Source organism: Bos javanicus, chromosome X, assembly GCF_032452875.1.
Source record: "Bos javanicus breed banteng chromosome X, ARS-OSU_banteng_1.0, whole genome shotgun sequence".
NCBI lineage: Eukaryota > Metazoa > Chordata > Mammalia > Artiodactyla > Bovidae > Bos > Bos javanicus.
Genome location: NC_083897.1, coordinates 81,169,484 through 81,194,237, shown reverse-complemented (window position 1 = coordinate 81,194,237; position 24,754 = coordinate 81,169,484). Strand labels below are relative to the sequence as shown.

Sequence of the window (24,754 nt, the reverse complement as noted above, 5' to 3'; positions counted from 1 at the left end):
TGTGGAGCCCTGGGCCTAAAAGCAATAAGACCACACTTAGAAGAAATTAGGTTATTGACCAGAGAGGCTATTAGGACATAGAATTGTCCCATAGCTTGGATGCTTTTCTGCTTCAGGCTTTTGATCACATACATCGGATGCCTCTTTGATAGAATGAGCAATATTTGTGAGAGCCCCCAAAACTTGCCCATAAAACTGTGTCAAAACTATGTTTTTTTTTTTCCTTAAATGGATTGTTGTGCATGACCTTTTCTTCAGTGAATGCACTAAAGGGGAGTTCTCTGAATTTTTTACTCCCTTTACTAAATAGAAGCTAAGTTGTATGATTTGTGCCACAGCCTCCTGATTTGTATGATACCAACACATCCCTCAGTATGTCTCGAGATGCTTCTGTATTTCAAGATGAGAGCAATATGTCTGTCCTGGATATTCCCACTGCCACTCCAGAAAAGCAGGTGACACAGGTAGGATAGTCTTTTTCTCTTAGTGAGATTGGTAGTATGCTTAGGGGTAGGGGATGGGTGAGTAATGGTGGTGATCTATGACATGTGTCAAGGATGATGATCAGACCCCTTGGCCCTGGGAGTGAAAGCCTGGAAATGTGATTTCAAGGTGGGATGGTGGCAGGTCACGTGACTGGCTTGTCTTCTGTCATGATGGGCAGAGTCAGGCACAGCAGAACTTAAGACACAAGTGTGAAAAGTGTGTGAGGCATCAGAGTATCCTGACTGGAAAGACCAGCTGCATTCAGAGACATAGTTCAAAATAATTGCCCTGCTACCTTAACTGTACATGTGTTATCAAAGTTGTTTTTAAAATTAAGCTTTTTAAATTGGCCTTTTCTAGAGGTATCAGCAGATACTCCTGATCTGAAGCCAGAAATCTTATCAGCTGATCTCGGTCAAGGTTCCACTGGCGAGTGCAAAATCCAGGAGGGTTTTTCTGTCCCAAAGAGTCCAACACAAGCTAGGAAAAGCTTGTTTAGAAGGAAGTCTCCTTGTGATGCTATACTAATAACAGACCAAGGACCTTCCTATTCTTTGGGTTTAATTTTTACCCTACCTGTGATTTCCAAAGAATGAATGGGGGAAAATGCACATGCTTTGAGCTGTGTAACAGTCCCCACTAGCTGTGGGGTTGGCCGGGATATCAGGGAGGAGCATCTGTCCTGGGTGAGAGCCCCTGGTTAACTCCTCCTACCGGCATGTCCCTCAATGATGTACTATTTGTGTTCCTTACTCAGATGCACCAGGGCCGAGGTAGGCTGGGCGAGGAAGACTCTGATGTAGATATTGAAGGGTATGATGATGAGGAGGAGGATGGGAAACCTAAGACACCAGCCCCAGTGAGTATGCTTACAGAAAGCTTATGGTTTCATTATACCTTTATATGGTAGGTGCCCCAGAAGTACAGGATAGGCCAAGTCCCCAGGCAATACCATAGGGTCTCTATAGTGAGGCCCAGTATGACTTTAATCCTTGGAACCAGCTGACCAAATCTATCCACCAAAATTATATCTTGTAAGGCAGCAAGGGGGCGGCTGGTGGTGGCTTCTGGTCTCTTAGTTGGTCAGTTAATGGTCTCAACTGGTCTCCTTTAGGAAGGTGAAGATGCAGATGGTGATCTTGCAGATGAAGAGGAAGGAACTGTGCAACAGCCTCAAGCCAGTGTCCTGTATGAGGATTTGCTTATGTCTGAAGGAGAAGATGATGAGGAAGATGCTGGGAGTGATGAAGAAGGAGATAATCCTTTCTCTGGTACATAGCTCACCATAGCACACTCAGGGCTCAGAGGAAGCTCTGGGCCACATATGCTGTTACCAAAAGCTGTTCTTTTATTGAAGTCCCATTAATAGACCTCAGGGTGCTGAGCATTCACTCATAGGATGATTAAATTCATTGGTCTTAGAAGAGGTGAAAAAATACAGCATAGGTAGAAAAAGATGATAGTCAGAAAAGCAATGCCAAAGCAGCAAGTTTGATTTGAATACTTGGATAAAAATGAGAAAGATGTGTTATATGTGGCAAAAGGGAAAGAAAATTAAGGAAAAGAGATGTTTTGTGAATTAATTGCAGTGGTAGGGGAAGAATATAGAAGGAGATGATAGGGGAAAAAAACCAGATTGCACTGAAATGGTTTTTTAATTCATTTTCCAAACTATACATCTTGTCAATGTTGACCCTAGGCAGTCCTCTGAGGTGGAGAGTCCAGGCAAGATACCTGTGTAGATGCATGGGATTAACTAGTTCTGGAAGACTAAGCCAAAGATGTTAATTCTGTCAAGCTTATCTCAGGATTTCTCTTTTCATAGCTATCCAGCTGAGTGAAAGTGGAAGTGACTCGGATGTAGGATCTGGTGGGATAAGACCCAAACAGCCCCGCATGCTTCAAGAAAACACAAGGATGGGCATGGAAAATGAAGAAAGCATGATGTCCTATGAGGGAGACGGTGGGGAGGCTTCTCATGGTTTGGAGGATAGCAATATCAGGTAATCGATAGCAACATGCTACGTACGGGGGCTGTGGCATCAGTGCTCAGCTATGATGTCAGAGGGCCCAGCATCATATTACTTTCATCCATCAAACGTTGCTTGAGCACCTACTAGGGCCAGGCACTATGCTAGGCCCTTGGGGATACACAAAGGAGCAAGACATATCCTGCCCTTGAGGAGCTCACAGTCTAGTGGAAGAGACTGATACAAAATCATTGCAGTACAGTGTGAGAAGAGCTATATAGCATAAGTTTAGTACAAAGTGCCAAGTCACACTGAGGAGGAGGAAGTGTCTCACTCTGCTTGGAGTAATCAGGGAGTATCACAAATGAGGGGACATTTGAACTGGGCCTTACAGGATGAATAGAAGTCTACTAAGTATATAAGTGGCAGCAGGTGAGGAGATTCTTAGAGGTGAAACAGTATGTTCAAAGGCACAGAAATATAGCAAAGAAATTCCAGACCAAAGGGAAGTTGTTGGGAGTTGTGACTCTAGAAGCAGCAAGGGATTATGTTGTTAGAGGACCTTAACTGGCATGCTAAAACATGTGGATTATGGTTAATGAGAATCATCACTTTAAGGAAAAGAAAGTAACATCAAGTTTATGTGTTAAATAACTCTAGGGCAATGATTGGGCTTCCCTGATAGCTCAGTTGGTAAAGAATTCACCTGCAATGCAGGAGACCCTGGTTCAATTCCTGGGTTCAGAAGATCCGCTGGAGAAGGGATAGGATACCCATTCCACTATTCTTGGGCTTCCCTTGTGGCTCAGTTGGTAAAGAATCCTCCTGCAGTGTGGGAGACCTGGGTTCGATCCCTGGGTTGGAACGATCCCCTGGAGAAGGAAAAGGCTAACCACTCCAGTATTCTGGCCTAGAGAATGCCATGGACTCCATGGGGTCACAAAGAGTCAGACATGACTGAGCAGCCTTCACTTTCACTTTCAGGGCAATAATAAGAAATTCAACTAGGATCTGTTAGGAGTGGAGGAAAGGGAAGGGACATATTTAAGAGCTGTTTAGAGGATAGATCATTTGGATTTAAGAGGTAAGGAGATTAGATACGTAATGAATGGGAATGTCACTGACATAAGAAAGAGGGAAAACAGGTATTAGATGGAGTGGGAAAGGAGGCAAAAAATGAATTTGTCTTTGGATATGTTAAGATACATATGATACATCTAAGCCAAAGGTATCCAGCAAGCCACCAGCAAGCTTGGTGGCTCAGACGGTAAAGAATCCACCTGCAATGAGGGAGACCCGGGGTTCAATCCCTGGGTTGGCAAGAGCCCCTGGAGGAGGGCATGGCAGCCCACTCCAGTATTCTTGCCTGGAGAATGGACAGAGGAGCCTGGCAGGCTACAGTTCATGGAGTCACAAAGAATCAGACGTGACTGAGCGACTAAGCACACATCAGGCAAGCAGTTAAGAGCCTTAATTCATCGAGCAAATATTTGTCACAAATACAAAAGCAACTAGGATGTTATCCCTTCCTTCAGGGAGTTCAGTTTAGTGGGAAGTCTAAAACAGGCAAACAGATGATGATCACAGTGTAACATGAAAAGTGCTGTGATAGGAAACCACAGGATTTTTCTGGGGCTTGGGTAGGAGTGGAGTAGGGGAGCTGGTTAGAGAAACTGAGCTGAATCAGAGTAGGAGTTAGCTAAATGAAGAAGAAAGGGAAAGGCATTCCAGAGACCAAGAAGAGCATATATGAACACACACAGACATGAAACACTTCTCAAGAATACAAGTAGCTCAGTGTGGTTGGTGCTTTTCATCATGATCGGTGTAATAGAGACAGTTTAAAGAGGTAGGTAAGTAAGGACCAAATCATGAAGGGCCTGAGAATTTTGGGCAGACATTGAATGAGAGTAGTATGATCAGATCTGTATTTTAAAAGATTGCTCTGTACCCCAGAAGAAAGATGGGCAGAAGCCATGAATTAATTCACAGAAGAAATGCAAATGGCCAATAAATTATGAAAACTTAGCTTCCCTAAGAATCAAAGAAATGCAATAAAACAACCAAATGCAATTTTTTTCCTATCAGATGGGCAAAGATTAAAATGAATAATAATGCCCAGTGTTGGAAAAGACATGCGTAAAAGGACGTTCAGAAACCACTGGTTGGTAATAGAAATTGAAAAAATGGGGTAGGTGAGAGAGGTATAGCAATTTATCTTACAAATCAGAAGCTTAAAAAATGTATATTCTCTTTGGCCTCCCAATTCCATATCTAGGGAGTTATTCCATGGGAATAATAAAATAACCTTCATCAAGATGTTTGTACAAGGATGTTCATCACAGCATTGTTTCTAATAGTGGAATAATTGAAGACAGGTTAAATGTTCTAGTGAGAGACTGTGAAATAAATCATGTTACAGCCACACAGTGGAATACCACACAGCTGTTAAAATGATGCTATCGATGTATGTTTATTGACATGGAAAGATGTTCATTATAAACGTTAGTGAAAAAGCAGATTCCTGAAGAGTATATAGAGCATTCCAATTTTGTAAATTAAAAAAAAAAATGTTTAAGCATCAAAGTAAACGGCATAGAAAAAAATTTGGAAGGTCATATACCGAAAGATTATCTCTGGGTAGTAGAGTTATTGGTGATTTTTTTCTTTTTTTTCTGCTGTATATTCTAATTTTTTTAAACCAGTAAACGTGCATTACTTGTGTGATTTTTTTTAAGTAAAATTAAGAATAAACAAACAAACAAAAATAAAGAGCACTCTGGCAGAAATGTGAAGAAATTAATTGGGGAGAGCAAGACTGGAAGAAGACTGATGGCAGTGGTGCAGGCCAGAGATCTCAAAGAATGAAGCCAGAGCAGGCAGAATAGGGCTGGAAAGATGGAGATAAAGGTGAGATATATTGAAGAGGTAGAATCTTTAGGACTGTTGACTAATTGGATATGTAGATGAGTGAGGCTATAAGTGGTCGACAAACCTACGAGGCTTATCAGAGCATTTATGGTCACGTAAGCTAGCAGTGTGTTGTTCAGGTGTAGGGGAGTTTCATTCAGATTCTTGCGTATATGAAGTTGGCAAGTTGATGTTTTAGAATAGGATCATTTTTCTCTCAGGTACCCGTAGAATAGTCCAGAGCCATCATTTTAGTGGCCAGGGGAGGTGAGATGGGCTGATCCCTTGGTGGCACTGAGAACGGGACTGGTCAGCTAGAGGATGGTGTCCGAGCTTGAGAGATGACATGTTTCTTTTCTCAGTTATGGGAGCTATGAGGAGCCTGATCCCAAGTCGAACACCCAAGACACAAGCTTCAGCAGCATCGGTGGGTATGAGGTATCAGAGGAGGAAGAAGATGAGGAGGAAGAGCAACGCTCTGGGCCGAGCGTACTAAGCCAGGTCCAGCTGTCAGAGGACGAGGAGGACAGTGAGGATTTCCACTCCATTGCTGGGGACAGTGACTTGGACTCTGATGAATGAGGCTTCCTTTCGGCCTCCTTGGTCCGCCTTCCCTGTTCTCCAGCCTAGGTGGCTCACCTTTCCCCCATTTGTTTATATTTATTTGTTATAGTGTCTGATCCTGAAAATACCAAATTAATTAATACTGTAGCTTTTTAAAAAATAATAAGTAAGTGATAATAAATTAACTCTTCTGATTTTTCTGGGGCAGTGCCACCCTTTGATTTAAAACCAGGCAACCCCCTTTCCCCACCACTAACAAAAAGAGAGCACTCTCCTCCTTCTGCAGTACTCTCCTTAACTCTATTAATTGCTTTTGGTATCATTTTGTTCCTGGGGAAGGAAGAGAAATTATGAAATAGCTAATAACTTTATGTCCTCTTGATGTATTAGAAAATTTCCAAGCATGATATCACCTCAGTTTTCTAATTTGCAGGCTGTAACCATTGACAGCCCCCTGTTGGGACAGAGAATTGCGTTCTGGTGGACTCTGTGCCACACTAAAACCATAAACCTAATGGACAAACTGAACTGCCCATTATTTATTATTTATTTGATTATACAATGCCTTGTTCCTAAGTGGATTGGAGGCAAATAAATTATAAATCTTTGAAACAGCATATTTGTCAGAAATGATATGTCACCATGTAAATGTGTTCTGTCCTTCCCCCACCCCCAGGGGAAATGGTAGGGAAATGGTAAGTTCTTTAGGGCAAAGACTGTGTCTTCTGTTTCTTTTCATGCTTAGGATATGGTTCTGTGCAGAATAGGTACTCAGTAAATGTTCCTAGAATCATAAAATCCTCAACAGATTTGTTATTAAGCATCTGCTCCATGATAAGCGTTCTATCAGCTCCTTGGGATGCAAAATTAAATAAGACACATTCCTTTTATTGAAAGATCTCACCATTAAGTTGGGGGAGGGGGAGGGAAATTCAAAACATGTTAATAAATCATTACAGTACTGTAAGATAAGTGCAATTAAGCTAGGTATAAAACATAGGAGAAAATAGAGGAGCAGTCATGTCTGAAAAAGTCAGGGAAGTCTTCTTAGACATACTTTTTAAGCTGACTGTTGAAGAATTAGTAGGAGCTTGCCAGATGGAAAAGTCTAGGCAGAGTGTCACATGAAATGCAAAGGCCAAACTCCAGAAATGGCAAATAGCAGAGTGTGTTCCTTGTTTGTTTGTTTGTTTGTTTGTACCTGCCTTGTTCCAGAAAGGATTTAAGGTGGTTTATGTTCCAGTCCCTCCATGCTGGAATGGCTCTAGGTGAGACTGAAAGATGGACAGGAAGCATATCATCAAGAGCTTTGAATTGATGCTAATGAATGTGAATTTTATATTAATTAGAAATGAAATGTGCTAGTGGAGTGATAAAATATGATTTGTGTTTTAGAAATTCTCAGTATATTGAATGAAGAAATAAATTGAAGAGTCATGTGTAACAAGTGTGATCCCATTTTTGTAAATGATAAAACCACATGTATATATTTATATGTGTTTACATATACTTGTATATGCAAAGGAAAAAGTCTGAAAGGATTTACACAAAATGATTGACAGTGATAACCTCTAGGCAATGAGATTGGAAGGGAAGGGGCTAAATGTTTATTTGTATACTGGGTGGGGCACTGTGCTTTTATTTCTGTATTTGAATTTTTATAAGAACATATTATTTTTGTAATAAAAATTTAAAAAAAAATTCCAGTGGTAGTGTGGAGAATGGTTTGGAGGGTGGCAAATATAGTTGAACTAGGACTGTGGCATTAGGATAGGGAGGAAGGGGGTGAATTTGAGAGAGATTTAGGGGACAGATCAACAGGACTTGGTGACCAGTTGGCATTTGGGAGTGGAGAAGGAAAAATGGAAGATGACTTCCAGAATTTTGGTTTAGGAGATTGGATGGGTACATGGTATTCATTCATTCAGCATTTATTGAGCCACCAGGCTTCCCAGGTGGCGCTAGTGATAAAGAGCCTGCCTGTCAATGCAGGAAACATAAGAAACCCACAGGTTTGGTCCCTGGATCAGGAAGATCCCCAGGAGGAGGACATGGCAATCCACTCCAGTATTCTTGCCTGGAGAATCCCATGGACAGAGGAGCTTGGCAGGCTACAGTCCATGGGGTTGCAAAGAGTCTGGCACAACTGAGCCACTGAGCACACACGAAGGTCACAGAGAGCTCTGTAGGCAAAAGAATCTGGACTTAATCCTAAAGGCAGTAAGAATCTATTGAAGGATTTGGATAATTTTAGCAGCAGTTTGGGCTATGGACTATAGAATAGGACTGGATATGGTTGTGAGTCATTTAAGCAAAGTACGAGTAAGTTGTTCTTATGCAAGAACAGGCAAAGATTTGAGAGAATTGAGGGGAGGTAAAATCTACAGGTGATTAAATGTGAGGGATATTTCAGTTAATTCGTGAAGAAACATTGATTGAGCCTAGTGAGTACCAGGCATTATTGTTGGTGCTCTGAATATAGCAGTGAATAAAACATACCCCCTTCCCTCATAGAGTTCAGGATCTAGTGGGAGAGGAAGACAGATAAGTGAATGAGAGTGAGAGAAGTACTCTGAAGACAAAGTGATATGAGAGGGTTTGGGGTGAGGGTTCTAATTTAATGGTCAAGGAAGACCTTGCTGAGTAGCTGTCATTGGTGTGTAAATAAGCATGTGTTGCTGTGATAAAATATTTTTTAAAAGTCTGAAAAAGGAAGCAATGAAAGAACCAAGAAAGTTACTTTGAAAGACTGGCCAGAAGTATGAGGAAACCAGGATACACTGTTTTTGTTGTTGTTCAGTTGCTAAAGTGTGTCCAGCTCTTTGTGACCTAATGGACTGCTGCACACCAGGCTTCCCTGTCCTTTGCTATCTCCCAGAGTTTGCTCAAACTCATGTCCATTGAGTCAGTAATGTCATCCAACCATCTCATCCTCTGTCTCCCCCTTACTTGCAGAAAGGTCAATCAAATAAAGACTGAAATTTGTCATTTGAACTTGGCAGTTGGTGAGCCTTGTGAAAATAGTTTCCTTGTAATGGTGGGTACAAAAACCAGATGGCAGGTGGGTTGAAGAACTCAATGTGAAGAAGTAGAAACAGAGCTTGGTTTGATTAAATAATTGTTGTCATTCACTTTGCCAGCTTCTGTACAGAGAGCTCTTACCTGATTTCATTTGATCCTGAACCATCTGAGATAGGTGTTACTATTCCTGTTTTACTAATGGGGAAACTGGACTGGAGAAGGGTCACCTTTAAGACCAGAAAGATGAGTATTGGATAGAGAAGCAGCTAAGAAGGAAACCATACCTCTGGGCATTTGTAGACCCTGGTAAGAAGTTTTGTCTATATCCTGAAAGTAGTGGGAAATTTTTCAGTGGGACTAGAATTGAGCTTGAAAAGGTGACCTCAGGATTGTGTTTCCAAAACATGAGCTCCATATCAGTGTAAAAATAGCCAATCTTTTCCTATTGGTAGTTTAGTTAAGCTTCTTTGGCAACTCCAGGGTTTTAGGAATTATGTTGCAAATATTTGCTGAATATAATAATCTAATATTCCCCCCTGACTTTGAAGATAAATCACTGATGTGCTTCAGGAACACTGATTCCTAGGCCCCAGTTCAACCTTCTTGAGTCACAATGCCTAGGGAAGATTGGTGGTCTGTATATTTTACAGATACCCCAAGTGATTCTTTTCTTTCCAAGTGATTTTTCCCCCACACCACGTGGCTTGAGAGATCTTAGTTCCCTGTCATTGAGTCGCTAAGTCATGTACGACTTTTTGTGACCCCAGGGACTGTAGCATGCCAGGGTTCTCTGTCTTTCACTATCTCCCAGTTTGCTCAAACTCATGTCCATTATGTTGGAGATGCCATCCAACCATCTCATACTCTCTGTCGCCCCCTTCTCCTGCCTTCAATCTTTCCCAGTATCAGGGTCTTTTCCATAAGTCAGCTCTTTGCATCAGGTGGCCAAAGTATTGGAGCTTCAGCTTCAGCATCAGTCCTTCCAGTGAATATTCAGGACTGATTTCCTTTAGGACTGACTGATTTGATCTCCTTGCAATCCAAGGGACAAACTCTCAAGAGTCTTCTCCAACACCACAGTTTAAAAGCATCAATTCTTAAGTGCTCAGCTTTCTTTATGGTCCAACTCTCCCATCCATACATGACAGCTGGAGAAACCATACCTTTGACTAGATGGACCTTTGTCAGCAAAGTGAAGTCTCTGCTTTTTAATACGTTGCTAGGTTTGTCATAGCTTTTCTTCCGGGGAGCAAGTGTCTTTCAATTTTGTGACTTGGATCCCAAGAAAACAAAATCTGCCACTGTTTCCACTTTATCCCCATCTATTTGCCATGAACTGATGGGACCAGATGCCATGTTCTTAGTTTTCTGAATGTTCAGTTTTAAGCCAGCTTTTTCACTTTCCTCTTTTACCTTCAACAAGAGGCTCTTTAGTTCTTCTTTACTTTCTGCCATTAGAGTGATGTCGTCTGTATATCTGAGGTTGTTGATATTTCTCCCGGCAGTCTTCATTCCATCTAGTGATTCATCCAGCCCAGCATTTCGCATGATGAACTCTGCATATAAGTTAAATAAGCAGCAACATTCCCAAATTAATGCTATCCTCTGTATCAGCTGTTTTTAAAACAAGTGTTACATCAATGGAAATAGGGGTTGCTTATTGTAAATTTAAATTCCTGGGCTTGAAATGTGCATTTTTAATATGCATACCTATAATTCTGATGCACATAGTCCTTGTAACAGTATTCACAATGATCCTTTGGTAAACATAAGCGCTTTAGAAAAAATATAGAATTGCAAATTTTTAATTATCAGGATATTGGAGAAGTGAATGGCAAACCACTTCAGTATTCTTGCCTTGAGAACCCCATGAACAGTATGAAAAGGCAAAAAGATAGGATACTGAGAGATGAACTCCCCAGGTCGGTAGGTACCCAGTATGCTACTGGAGATCAGTGGAGAAATAACTTCAGAAAGAATGAATGGACGGAGCCAAAGCAAAAACAACACCAAGTTGTGGATGTGACTGGTGATGGAAGCAAGGTCCGATGCTGTAAAGAGCAATATTGCATAGGAACCTGGAATGTCAGGTCCACGAATCAAGGCAAATTGGAAGTGGTCAAACAGGAGATGGCAAGAGTAAAAGTCGACATTTTAGGAATCAGCAAACTAAAATGGACTGGAATGGGTGAATTTAACTCAGATTACCATTATGTCTACTACTGTGGGCAAGAAACCCTTAGAAGAAATGGAGTAGCCTTCATAGTCAACAAGAGAGTCAGAAATGCAGTACTTAGATGCAGTCTCAAAAACAACAAAATGATCTCTTTGTTTCCAAGGCAAACCATTCAATATCATGATAATCCAAGTTTATTCCCTGACCAGTACTGCTGAAGAAGCTGAAGTTGAACGGTTCTATGAAGACCTTCAAGACCTTTTAGAATTAATACCCAAAAACGATGTTCTTTACATTATAGGGAACTGGAATGCAAAAGTAGGAAGTTAAGAAACACCTGGAGTAACAGGCAAATTTGGCCTTAGAGTACAGAATGAAGCAGAGCAAAGGCTAATAGAGTTTTGCCAAGAGAACGCACTGGTCACAGCAAACACCCTCTTCCAGCAACACAAGAGAAGACCCTACACATGGACATTACCATATGGTCAATACCGAAATCAGACTGATTATATTCTTTGCAGCCAAAGATGGAGAAACTATACAGTCAGCAAAAACAAGGCCAGGAGCTGACTATGGCTCAGATCACGAATTCCTTATTGCCAAATTCGGACTTAAATTGAAGAAAGTAGGGAAATAGACCATTCAGGTATGACCTAAATCAAATCCCTTACAATTACAGAGTGGAAGTGACAAATAGATTTAAGGGACTAGATGTGATAGACAGTGCCTGATGAAATATGGATGGAGGTTTGTGACATTGTAGAGGAGACAGGGATCAAGACCATCCCCAAGAAAAAGAAATCCGAAAAAGCAAAATGGCTGTCTGAGGAGGCCTTAGAAATATCTGTGAAAAGAAGAGAAGCAAAAAGCAAAGGAGAAAAGGAAAGATATACCCATTTGAATGCAGAGTTCCAAGAACTCTTGGAGAGATAAGAAAGCCTTCCTCAGTGATCAGTGCAAGAAATAGAGGAAAACAATAGAATGGGAAAGAATAGAGATCACTTCAAGAAAATTGGAGATACCAAGGGAATATTTCATGCAAAGATGGGCACAATAAAGGAAAGAAATGATATGAACCTAACAGAAGTAGAAGATATTAAGAAGAGGTGGCCAGAATACACAGAACTATACAAAAAGATCTTCATGACCCAGATGATCACAATGGTGTGATCACTTACCTAGAGCCAGACATCCTGGAATGTGAAGTCAAGTGGGCCTTAGGAAACATCACTACGAACAAAGCTAGTGGAGGTAATGGAATTCCAGTTGAGCTATTTCAAATCTTAAAAGATGATGCTGTGAAAGTGCTGCACTCAATATTCCAGCAAATTTGGAAAACTCAGCAGTGGCCACAGGACTGGAAAAGGTCAGTTTTCATTCCAATCCCAAAGAAAGGCAATGCCAAAGAATGCTCAAACTTCCACACAATTGCACTCATCTCACACACCAGTAAAGTAATGCTGAAAATTCTTCAAGCCAGGCTTCAACAATATGTGAACCATGAACTTCCTGATATTCAAGCTGGATTTAGAAAAGGCAGAGGAACCAGAGATCAAATTGCCAATATCCATTGGATCATCGAAAAAGCATAAGAATTCCAGAAAAACATCTATTTCTGCTTTATGGACTATGCCAAAGCCTTTGACTGTGTGGATCACAATAAACCGTGGAAAATTCTGAAAGAGCTGGGAATACCAGACCACCTGACCTGCCTCTTGAGAAACCTATATGCAGGTCAGGAAGCAACAGTTAGAACTGGACATGGAACAACAGACTGGTTCCAAATAGGAAAAGGAGTACATCGAGGCTGTATATTGTCACCCTGCTTATTTAACTTATATGCAGAGTCCATCATGAGAAACACTGGGCTGGATGAGGTACAAGCTGGAATCAAGATTTCCGGGAGAAATATCAATAACCTCAGATATGCAGATGACACCACCCTTATGGCAGAAAGTGAAGAAGAACTAAAGAGCCTCCTGATGAAAGTGAAAGAGGAGAGTGAAAAAGTTGGCTTAAAACTCAACATTCAGAAAACTAAGATCATGGCATCCAGCCCCATCACTTCATGGCAAATAGATGGGGAAAAAATGGAAACAGTGACAGACTTTATTTTGGGGGCCTTCAAAATCACTGCAGATGGTAACTGCAGCCATGAAATTAAAAGACGCTTGCTCCCTGGATGAAAAGTTACGACCAACCTAGATAGCATATTAAAAAACAGAGACAAAAAAAAAAAAAAAAGGCAGAGACATTACTTTGCCAGCAAAGGTGCATCCAGTCAAGGCTGTGGTTTTTCCAGTAGTCATGTATGCATGTGAGAGTTGGACTATAAAGAAAGCTGAGTACCGAAGAATTGATGGTTTTAAACTGTGGTATTGGAGAAGACTCTTGAGAATCCCTTGGACTGCAAGGAGATCCAACCAGTCCATCCTAAAGGAAATCAGTCCTGAATATTCATTGGAAGGACTGATGTTGAAGCTGAAACTCCAATACTTTGGCCACCTGATGCGAAGAGCTGACTAATTTAAAAAGACCCTGATGCTGGGAAAGATTGAAGGCAGGAGGAGAAGGGGACGACAGAGGATGAGATGGTTCAATGGCATCACCGACATGATGGACATGAGTTTGAGTAGGCTGCGAGAGTTGGTGATGGACAGGGAGGCCTGTTGTGCCGTAGTCCATAGGGTTGCAAAGAGTTGGACATGACTGAATGACTGAACTGAACTAAACTGAACTAAACTGAATTATCAGGTACATAGTATTACAAATTTGCTTTTTGGTTCATAATAACTTAATATTCAAGGTTTTTTAAAGATAGTAAATTACCCTTAATGGTATGCATTCAATCTATCATTTATAAACGTCATGCATAAAGTGACAGTTTATATTACATATAAACTATAAATTCTGCAAGTTGGTTTAAATAGATGTGAGACTTTCAAAATCATTTCTTTAAAATTTTGCCTGTATAGGTTTGGATTTTCCACATTTGGGGATCTCGAAGTACTGTATTTTTCCATCAACTCTATATTACAGCTTTTAAATATCCATTCATCCTGATTTATAGAACAGAAATGTACGATTATATCCTGTCCTTGTGACTCTGTCACTTACATAGTACAAATAAGACCTTGTATCAACCAAAATTTTGACTCAGTTATCTTTAAAAGTGGTCAAATAACAGAATAAGCAGAATTAAATCACATTTTAGTAGGCAGAGGGTATGTCATATTAATGATTGCAAAACTATTCACTTTTTGCATGCTTCCTTCTTTTGAAATCAAGAATACTTTAAAGGGAGGAAATGGTTATGTGGAAAAGCTGGGAGCAAATAAATGCTCAAAACTGGAGAAATAGTTAAATACTTAGAAAGGAAAAAGAATTTGTCAATGAGAAGTGAAGATTGGTTGGGTGCCAGATACATTTTGCTTCAGTTTTGACAACTGTATCTGGAGAAAGTATATTAGAAACTTTATTTTAGACAACTCACTTCCTAAATTTCTTTATGCCAAATTATGACAGTCTGCCTATCTTTGAAAATAACATCAGTTTAGTGCTGGGCACATATGACCCTGAAGACAAGAGTTTAAACCAGTCTTTTTGTTTCTTTGTTTCTTCCTCAAATATAGTGGGAGTTAAGATAAGCTTTTATTTGGAAAACTCAGCAGTGGCCACAGGACTGGAAAAGGTCAGTTTTCATTCCAATCCCAAAGAAAGGCAATGCCAAAGAATGCTCAAACTTCCACACAATTGCACTCATCTCACACACCAGTAAAGTAATGCTGAAAATTCTCCAAGCCAGGCTTCAACAATATGTGAACCATGAACTTCCTGATGTTCAAGCTGGATTTAGAAAAGGCAGAGGAACCAGAGATCAAATTGCCAACATCCATTGGATCATCGCAAAAGCATGAGAATTCCAGAAAAACATCTATTTCTGCTTTATGGACTATGCCAAAGCCTTTGACTGTGTGGATCACAATAAACCGTGGAAAATTCTGAAAGAGCTGGGAATACCAGACCACCTGACCTGCCTCTTAAGAAACCTATATGCAGGTCAGGAAGCAAGTTAGAACTGGATATGGAACAACAGACTGGTTCCAAATAGGAAAAGGAGTACATCAAGGCTGTATATTGTCGCCCTCCTTATTTAACTTATATGCAGAGTCCATCATGAGAAACACTGGGCTGGATGAGGTACAAGCTGGAATCAAGATTGCCAGGAGAAATATCAATAACCTCAGATATGCAGATGACACCACCCTTATGGCAGAAAGTGAAGAGGAACTAAAAAGCCTCTTGATGAAAGTGAAAGTGGAGAGTGAAAAAGTTGGCTTAAAGCTCAACATTCAGAAAACGAAGATCATGGCATCTGGTCCCATCACTTCATGGGAAATAGATGGGGAAACAGTGGAAACAGTGTCAGACTTTATTTTGGGGGCTCCAAAATCACTGCAAATGGTGATTGCAGCCATGAAATTAAAAGACACTTACTCCTTGGAAGGAAAGTTACGACCAACCTAGAAAGCATATTGAAAAGCAGAGATATTACTTTGCCAACAAAGGTCCGTCTAGTCAAGGCTGTGGTTTTTCCAGTGGTCATGTATGGATGTGAGAGTTGGACTGTGAAGAAAGCTGAGCGCCAAAGAATTGATGCTTTTGAACTGTGGTGTTGAAGAAGACTCTTGAGAGTCCCTTGGACTGCAAGGAGACCCACCAGTCCATCCTAAAGGAGATCAGTCCTGGGTGTTCATTGGAAGGACTAATGCTGAAGCTGAAACTCCAGTACTTTGGCCACCTCATGCGAAGAGTTGACTCATTGGAAAAGACCCTGATTCTGGGAGGGATTGGGGGCAGGAGGAGAAGGGTACAACAGAGGATGAGATGGCTGGATGGCATCACCGACTTGATGGACATGAGTTTGAGTGAACTCCGGGAGTTCGTGATGGACAGGGAGGCCTGGCGTGCTCTGATTCGTGGGGTCGCAGAGATTCGGACACGACTGAGCGACTGAACTGAACTGAACTAAGATAAACTTTTATTAGTAAACAAAGGTTCTAGATTTTGGGAGGGGTGTGTGAGGTAACTCCTAGGTATGTAGTGGTGAAGCTCACCAGTCTAGAAGGAGAATTTTTTTTTAAAGCCTCCCAGGTGGGCTTCCCTGGTTGCTCAGTGGTAAAGAATCCGCCTGCCAATGCAGGAGACATGGGTTTGATCCTGGGTCAGGAATATCTCCTGGAGAAGGAAATGGCAACCCACTCCAGTATTCTTGCCTGGAAAATCCCATGGACAGAGGAGCCTGGCAGGCTACAGTCCATGGGATCACAAAGAGTTGGACATCACTTAATCAAAAAAACAAGTGATAGGGAGACTTGTTCCAACCCCCTGCCCCATCCTTCTCTAATCCCTGATTTAGATAATTTGATAAAGCTTTCCCAATATTACTGATACATTACAAAAATTCCTAGGCCTCAATATGTAAACTTAAAACTACAATTATGTAAAGTTTAAAAATAAAAAATTAAAAAAAAAAAACTAATTGATTTCTTATCAGTAAGGAATTTTCAGCCTTTTTCCGTTGTTCTCTATCAAACAATGGTTAAAACAATGGATCTTACCCAGTTTTTGGAGTATGGACAATTTTGAAAATAGGGTAAAAACTGAATTTTCCCTCCACAAAAAATATGACTACGCATAAAGTTTTTTTATTTAAAGAATTTTTAAAGTTTTATATTGGAATATGTTAACAGTGTTGCGTTAGTTTCAGGTGTGCAACATAGTGATCCAGTTATACATATATATGTATCCTTTTTCAAATTCTTTTCCCATTTAGGTTATTACAGAATATTGAGCAGAGTTCACTGCGCTGTACTATAGGTTCTTGTCAGTTATTTTAAATATAGCAGTGTGTGCGTAAGTTTTGTGTATAATATCAGGTGCTTCTTAGACTCCTGGTTAAGAAACTAAAAAGAGGTGTAGTCTGAGATTTCATGTAATTTACTCTCCAAAAGTATCTAAGTTGCAAATCATGAGCTAGTTATAGGCTGGATAGCCAATTTACAATAGAAAAATTGGGGCAATGCATTTTCATTCTCTTAAGGGAAATTTACGTGTCATTTCACTTCCTGCAACTTTCTAATTGCCAGCTGTAACTCCAGATTCCAGTAGAATTTCTTTGTGGACTACAAGGAAGAAAAAAAAATTCAACAAAATCCCACATTTCAGATCCAAGTGTCTTAGAAATAGTGTTTGTAGTGGTTTGAAATACAGTCTTTTGTGTGTGTGTGTGTGGCTTCCACAGCTTACTAGCAATTAAGTAACATTCAGTTTCCTAAGGTTGTGGTGATAGTTAAATGAGATAGTGCTGATGAAGTGCTCAGCACAGTGCCTGGCACATGGTTCACACCCAGTAAGTATTAGCTGTGGTTATTATCTCTTCTGAATAGACAGTAGTTCACACATTTAGACCAGTTTAAATTATTTTAGCTACTTAAAGTGAAATCTTGATCTTAATGTGAAATTGCAAACACCAGTTAGTCATATTCCAGACTAAGTAGAAATACTCTGGAGAGGAGGGCTTGTTAGAATTGCTTGAGGCATTTTCAAACTCCCATTCCCTGTTAGTCTTCTCCCCCCACATGGAGAGTTACTTTCACTCACACCTACAGTTTTATTATCCCCTTGGCTGAAAATCAGTGCCTTGGTGAGTCACTGTTAGATAAGAATATACACCGACAGAGGGGAAAGCTTCAGAACCATGTATTGACTTCATCTCTCTTTCTGGCAGGGTCAGAAAACAACATTTCAGTGTACTTGACTCTCCTTTATTTCAAATAAACAACTCTTAATGACGCAGTCAAATAAAAGTAAAATACAAGGGACTTCCCTGGTGGTTCAGTGGCTAAGACTCCATGCTCCCAATGCAGGGGGCATGGATTCAACCCCTGGTCAGGAAACTGAGATTCCACATGTGTAACTAAGACCCAGCACAGCCAAATCACTAAATATATTTAAAGTAAAACAAATACCTGATGGCTCTAGACTAGGGGTCCCCAACCTTTTTGGCACTAGGGACCAGTTTCATGGAAGAAAAATTGTCCATGGAATAGGGCAGGGTCGGGGGATGGTTTCAGGATGATTCTTATAAGGAGTACGCAACCTAGATCACTCACATGCACAGTTCACTGTAGGGTTCACGCTTCTATGAGAATCTAATGTCATTGATCTAACAGGAGGCGGAGCTCAGGCAGTAACGTCAGCGATAGGGAGCAGCCGTAAATACAGATGAAGCTCTTCTTGCTTGTCTGCCATTCACCTCCTGCTGTGCAGCCCAATTCCTAACAGGTCACAGACCACTACTGATCCAGTGTTGGGGACCCCTGGTCTAGACAGCTCCAAGTACTATAATAAAGCCAAAGTATTGGAAATATGAAAAAAGCATAAGAATTTATTCACCACTATCTTTAGTAATTTAAATATTATTTTAGCTTTTCTTCTAAGTTTCTGGATGTGTTTCAGAAATTCAAGTTTAAAATAAAAATTTACACTTGTTTTTTCTTTTTTTGGCCATGAGGCTTGCAGAATCTTAATTCTCCCACCAGGGATTGAACTTGGGCAGCAGCAGTGAAAACACTGAATCCTAACCACTGAACCACCAGGGAATTCCCAAAACTTGGGGTTTTAAAACTTCTGCTTCTCATTTCATTTTCTCTTATGATTTCATTTTTTTTTTTACTTTAGAATCAAACTATAAGTTATCATATTTAACTCTCAGGTCAGCAAGTAAGTATGGCTTCTCCTAACTGTAAGCAGTAAATATCAGACTGGGCAGAATTTGCCAGAAAATATAAATTCTTAAAAAAGCTGAGGGTTACTCTACCAGATCAACTTACCCAAACTAAAATCCAACTGCCTTCATATTAAAATGTATAACTGAACAATAAAGTACAAAAATAAATAAATACAAAAGGCAAACAATAAAAGGTGAGATGAGAAATTTCTTGCAACTAAATGAGAAGTTGTTCCCTTTAACTCCATCCTAGCATGATGATTTTTTAAATTATTATTTCAAAGTAAGTTACACAGTAATACATCCACTCAGTTTATACACATTTTACATACCAGTTTAGTCAATTAATTTCTAGTTTCAAGGGCTCTTCATTTTATAACATACAAATTCTAAGCTTTTCCATGCAAACCTCTAATTATTCAAATTTCTTTTTTTTTTAATTATTCAAATTTCAAGCAGTTAAACTGCTTTTGATTCAGTGGAAGCTGTGTAAAGAGGACAGCCTGGCACTTTCCCTAGGTGTCATGTCCTACCACAGATAGTGCCCAAGACTTAGAAGACAGTCTCTCAGTATACAGATAGATTGAGGCTATACTGCCCTGTCCCCTTCCCTCAGTACTCATTACAAAATAATAACTGAATTTCCATTAACTCTTCTGTTCTCCAACATATACTACCCTTGTGCGTTTTGCCAGGGAGATATTTACTTGCTGAGTCTCTGTGATATGCTTCTTCAGAGCCTCGAGATAATAGAGAGACATTCCTGGATGTGATTTACAAAGTAAACCAGATGACTTCAGCATTGTTTTCAGATGAAGATAACGTGTTCTAGTGCTTTTAAGTTAAACTCATATGGCTCTTTAGGCAATGGGCCTGGGCCTTAGTTTCCTCATTTGTAAATGCAGGATAGAAGGATAATCCTAAAGATTAAATGAAAAATACGTTGTGAAGTGCTTTGAATAATGTCTGCTGCTGCTGCTGCTGCTGCTAAGTCGCTTCAGTCATGTCCGACTCTGTGCAACCCCATAGACGGCAGCCCACCAGGCCCCGCCATCCCTGGGATTCTCCAGGCAAGAACACTGGAGTGGGTTGCCATTTCCTCCTCCAATGCATGAAAGTGAAAAGTGAAAGTGAAGTCGCTCAGTGGTGTCCAACTCTTAGCGACCCCATGGACTGCAGCCTACAAGGCTCCTCTGTCCATGGGATTCTCCAGGCAAGAGTACGTATATGTTAACTCTTAACTCTTATTTTATTATTATAAATAATAATGATGAGTAGAAGAAGAGAGGTGGACCTTCCCTTGTTCTAATTCTACAGTTCATCAATTCCTAAATCACCATCTACCAATGTTGCAGTTCAAGTAGGAAAGCAAGACATGTTGGTAAAACAGTGAATGTAGAACTGTTGGGAGGTAATATGTCCACTCAAGGAAGACCAATTGGCTACCCAATGAGCTGACTACTGGTAGCATTCATTCTAGCCCATGGTCTCTGCCTCACCAATCAGAAGCTGTGTCTAAACCTTAAATCCAACTAATATGTAAACATTTATTAATTTATCAACCAGCAATGAGAAATTTAACAAATAGGTAAGTACTCATATTTGCTAATTAGTACGTTCTCTACTAGTTGACAAGTCTGCATCAGAAGGTACTGTATTAAGAATATTGCTCAGTGAGGAGACAATCAGAACCAGGGCAGTAAGTTGGATTTTACCTTTAAATTTTTACTATGGAAATTTTCTAACATACCTAAAAGTAGAAAGAGGAGTATAACAATTATCAACATCTTGCCAGTCTTCTTTCATCTAATCCTCCTTTTCTTGGAGAGGTTCTTAGTGTGTGTTTGTGTTAGTTGTTCAGTCATGTCCAACTCTTTGTGACCCCATGGACTGTAGCCCACCAGTCTCCTCTGTCCATGGGATTATCCAGGCAAGAATACTGGAGTGTGTTGCCATTTCCTTCTCCAGGGGATCTTCCCAACCAAGGGCTTGAACCCAGGTCTCCTGTATTGCAGGCAGATTCTTCCTGTCTGAGCCACCAAGGGAGCCCTGGAGGGGTGCTGCAGTATTTTAAAACATATCCTAGATATTGTATTTTGCCAGAAAATTCTCCAATATGCATCTCTTATGGATAAAAACTTTAAGAACTCCCCTACCTTTATTATATATCAAAAATAACAGTAATCCCCCCAAACTATCTGATACCCACCTGTGTTTCAATGTCCCCATTTGTCACCAAAAAAAGGTATACATTTGGCTTGTTGAAGTCAGTATTCAAATATTGTATTTGGCTCACATGCCTTTTTTAATATATAAATTTATTTATTTGTGGGTCTTCTGTGCTGCACGGGCTTTTCTCTAGCTGCCGTGAGTTGGGGTTACTCTTTGTTGCTGTGCTTGGGCTTCTCATCACAGTGGCTTCTCTTATTGTGGAGCCTGGGCTCTGGGGCACATGGGCTTCAGTAGTTGCCATCCCTGGGCACAAGCTTAGTTGTTCCATGGCACATGGAATCTTCCTAGATCAGGGATCGAACCCATGTCTCCTGGATTGGCAGGCAAATTCTTTACCACTGAGCCACCAGGAAAACCCTCACATGGCTTTTAAGTTGTTTCTAAGCGTTAACAGTTCCACCTCTTTAAAAAAAAATGGCATTTGTTTAGAAAACCAGTCACTCTCACTTTCTTCCAGTGTGGCTGATTGCACCCCCAACAATCTCCTATTCCCTGTATATCCTGTTAATATATCCTGGGCAGTTAGACCAGGAGGTTTAGTTAGTCAAGTTCAAAAGACTTTTATTTTCGAAGGAGAGGGAGGAACAAGATGTTTCATAAGTGATGGTGTGTGCTTCCTATTGCATCACATCAGGAAGCAATCTGGTAACAAATCTGGTAACAAATCAGGTAACAAATCTGGTTGTTACATGGGCCGATCTGAGTGACTGGGATCAAGCTTGATAACCTCATGCACCCATCTTCTGTATAGGAATGGATCTGATACCAGAACATCCCCCTACACAGTGCTGGAGAGTATTGATAACTTTGGCCTCTACCTTGGACTGTCTTATCTGATGACTTGCAGACTATCTTTATTCTGTTAGTATCTCATTTCATCAGATGGAGTTCAGTATATTTGCTAAAATAAAAGGTTCTTACCTACAGAAACAGTCCATCCTGTGCTTTTCCCAAATCAACTTTATTGAATCTGTAGTATTAAAAATTTTTTATATGCTGGACTTCCCTGGTGGCTCGGTAGTAAAAAAAAAAAAAAATCCTCCTGCCAATGCAGGAGACATAGGTTAAATCCCTGATCTGGGAAGATCCCACATGCTGTGGAGCAGCTAAGCCTGTGCCCCACAACTACTGAGCCTGTTGCTCTAGAGCCTGGGAACCACAGATATTGAGCAGTGAGGCAACTGCTGAAGCCTGCGCTTTGCAACAAGAGAAGCCACTGCAGTGAGAAGCATGCATGCTGCAATTAGAGTAGCCGCCTGCTCACTGCAACTACAGAAAAGCCCGCACAGCAACAAAGATCCAGAAGACCCAGCACAGCCAAATAAAATTATTAAAATTTTTTTTCATATATCCCTTTCACAGATGGCTTATTTTAGACCCCTTACATTTTTCCTTTATTGGTTTTTAAATTATGAAATAGTTCATGTGTATAAAAATATAATGGAGAGTGGGGGAGAGATGGATTGCGAGTTTGGGATTAGCAGATGCAAACTATTATATAGAGAATGGATGAAAAAGGTCCTACTTATAGCATGGGGAACTATATTCAGTATCCTGTGATAAACCATAATGGAAAAGAATATTAAAAAGAATGTATATATCTCTATAGCTGAATAACTTGGCTGTAAAGCAGAAATTAACACAACATTGTAAATCGACTATACTTAAAAAAATAATATAATGGATATATTAGATATAAAGAATAGTAAAGCCATTAAATGTGTACCAACCACATAAGAAGGGCTTCCCTGGTGGCTCAGCGGTAAAGAATCTGCCTGTAACACAGGAGACATGGGTTCGATCCCTGGGTGGGGATAATCCCCTGGAGAAGAAAATAGCAACCCACTTCAGTATTTTTGCCTGGAAAATTTCATGGACAGAAGAACCTGGAGGGCTATAGTCCATGGGGTCACAAAGAATTGGACATGACTGAGCGACTGAGCATGTACCACATAAGAAATTATATTTTTTCTTCAATAGTTTTAAGTTAAAATAACTTTGGAAAAATAGTAGAGTTTCAAATATAGTACAGAGAGTTCCCCCCATATCTTTACCTGATTTCCTCTAATGTTAACATCTTACTCTGGTACATTTATTAAAACTAAGAAATTAGCATAGGTACAGTTCTATTAACCAAACTAGTGACTCCACTCAAATTTTACTAGCTTTTTCACTTACGCTCTTTTTCTTTCCTAGGATCCAATCCAGGATACCACATTGCAGTTAATAATTATGTCTCTTTAGTTTCCTTCAGTCTGTAAAAATTGCTTGGTCTTTTCTTGTCTTTTATGATCTTGATGCTTTGGAAAAGTACTGGTCCAGTATTTTCTAAAATGGCCTTCAATTTGGGTTAGTCTGATATTTTTCTCATTATCCTGCTGTTATGCATGTGGAGGAAGAAAGCCACAGCAGTGACGTGCATTTCTCGTCACGTCATACCAGGTGGTCCACAGAATATCAAGATAACTTATCAGTGATGTAAAAGCTCAATCACTTGGTTAAAGAACTGTCTGCCAGGTTTCTCCACTATAAAATTACTAGTTCTTTCCCACATACTGCTCCTTAGAAGCAAGTTACTAAGTCTAGTTCACACTCAAGGTGAGGGGAAATTAAGTTCCACCTCCTATGGAGAGAAATAACAAGGAAGTTGTGAACCTGTGATAGATTTCTTACTTTTTTCTTTTTTACCAGAAATAAGAGTTTATTTAGGAGTGGCAGAGGAATGGTAAATAAGGACATGCAAACTATAGCAAACCAGAAACCAAGGAGAGGAATATTACTTTTCAAAAAAAAGGGAAGTTGGGAAAGGCTGCTTTGTATGAAAGTCCACTGAAGGTGTTGACCTTAAAAATAAAACAGCCAGTTATTTTACCAGAAAAATGGATTCATTCAGGAATAGCAGAGAATTGCAATTTGAGATAATTGCTATAGAACTACAGGCAATTCTGCCAGACTCCTTACATCTCAACTCCTCTTAATTTTATTACTACCAGTATTACCTATTACCTACACTATCCACCAACCACTTCCTTATTCTTCACCCAGGAGTTAATTATGAATTTGTTATTGCCTTCTTGAAAGTTACAGGTATTTGTACAGCAGTTTCCTAGACTTGTCTGATTATCATAATGCCCTGGGGTGCTTGTTTAACAAGTTTCCCAGCCCCTCCTCCACAGTATGGTTCAGTTTGACTAGGATGTGGGCTTGGAAACAAGCTTTAAAGCATCCCACGTGATTCTTATTATGAGACCAAGCCTGAGAAACATTGACTTACACTATTTCTCCCTTCTCCCTGTTTTGCAATAGCTAAACATCGACTCAGAACATATTCTTTATGTTTATAGCTTCCTTGTTTATATAGTTTGTTTCCTCATTTCCCTTTTTCAAATTTAGGAAATTTGTATTTTCCCATCTTTCACAAAGTAAGGACATTTGAATGTAAATGACGAGAAATATTTCCAGTTGGGAAAGGGTAGGCGTTCTCCCCACTCTTTCCCTCTAGTTTTAGTCTCTTTTTCCCATTTTCCCTTTTGTTCTTGGAGCCTCTATTGCTTTTGCAAAAAGGCCAGAAGTTTTTCTTTAGGAGTTTATCTCTGCTTATTT

The 24,754-nt window shown here is 40.1% G+C and overlaps 1 protein-coding gene across 10 annotated transcripts in view; it reads left to right on the top strand.

The window, feature by feature from the left end:
- Window positions 1-24,754, top strand: part of TAF1 (TATA-box binding protein associated factor 1) — a 113,814-nt gene that overhangs the window by 64,044 nt on the left and 25,016 nt on the right. For 3 of the 10 annotated variants that reach the window (XM_061409737.1, XM_061409736.1, XM_061409735.1), the window contains exons 35-39: window positions 339-464; window positions 1,244-1,345; window positions 1,601-1,757; window positions 2,312-2,489; window positions 5,729-7,377. In XM_061409737.1, coding sequence (XP_061265721.1) covers window positions 339-464; window positions 1,244-1,345; window positions 1,601-1,757; window positions 2,312-2,489; window positions 5,729-5,948 — 783 coding nt within the window. In that variant the 3' untranslated portion in view covers window positions 5,949-7,377. Of the gene's footprint in view, window positions 1-338; window positions 465-1,243; window positions 1,346-1,600; window positions 1,758-2,311; window positions 2,490-5,728; window positions 7,378-14,759; window positions 15,421-24,754 lie in introns of those variants that run through there. The other 7 variants (XR_009735013.1, XR_009735014.1, XM_061409741.1 and 4 more) reach the window with 3 other exon arrangements.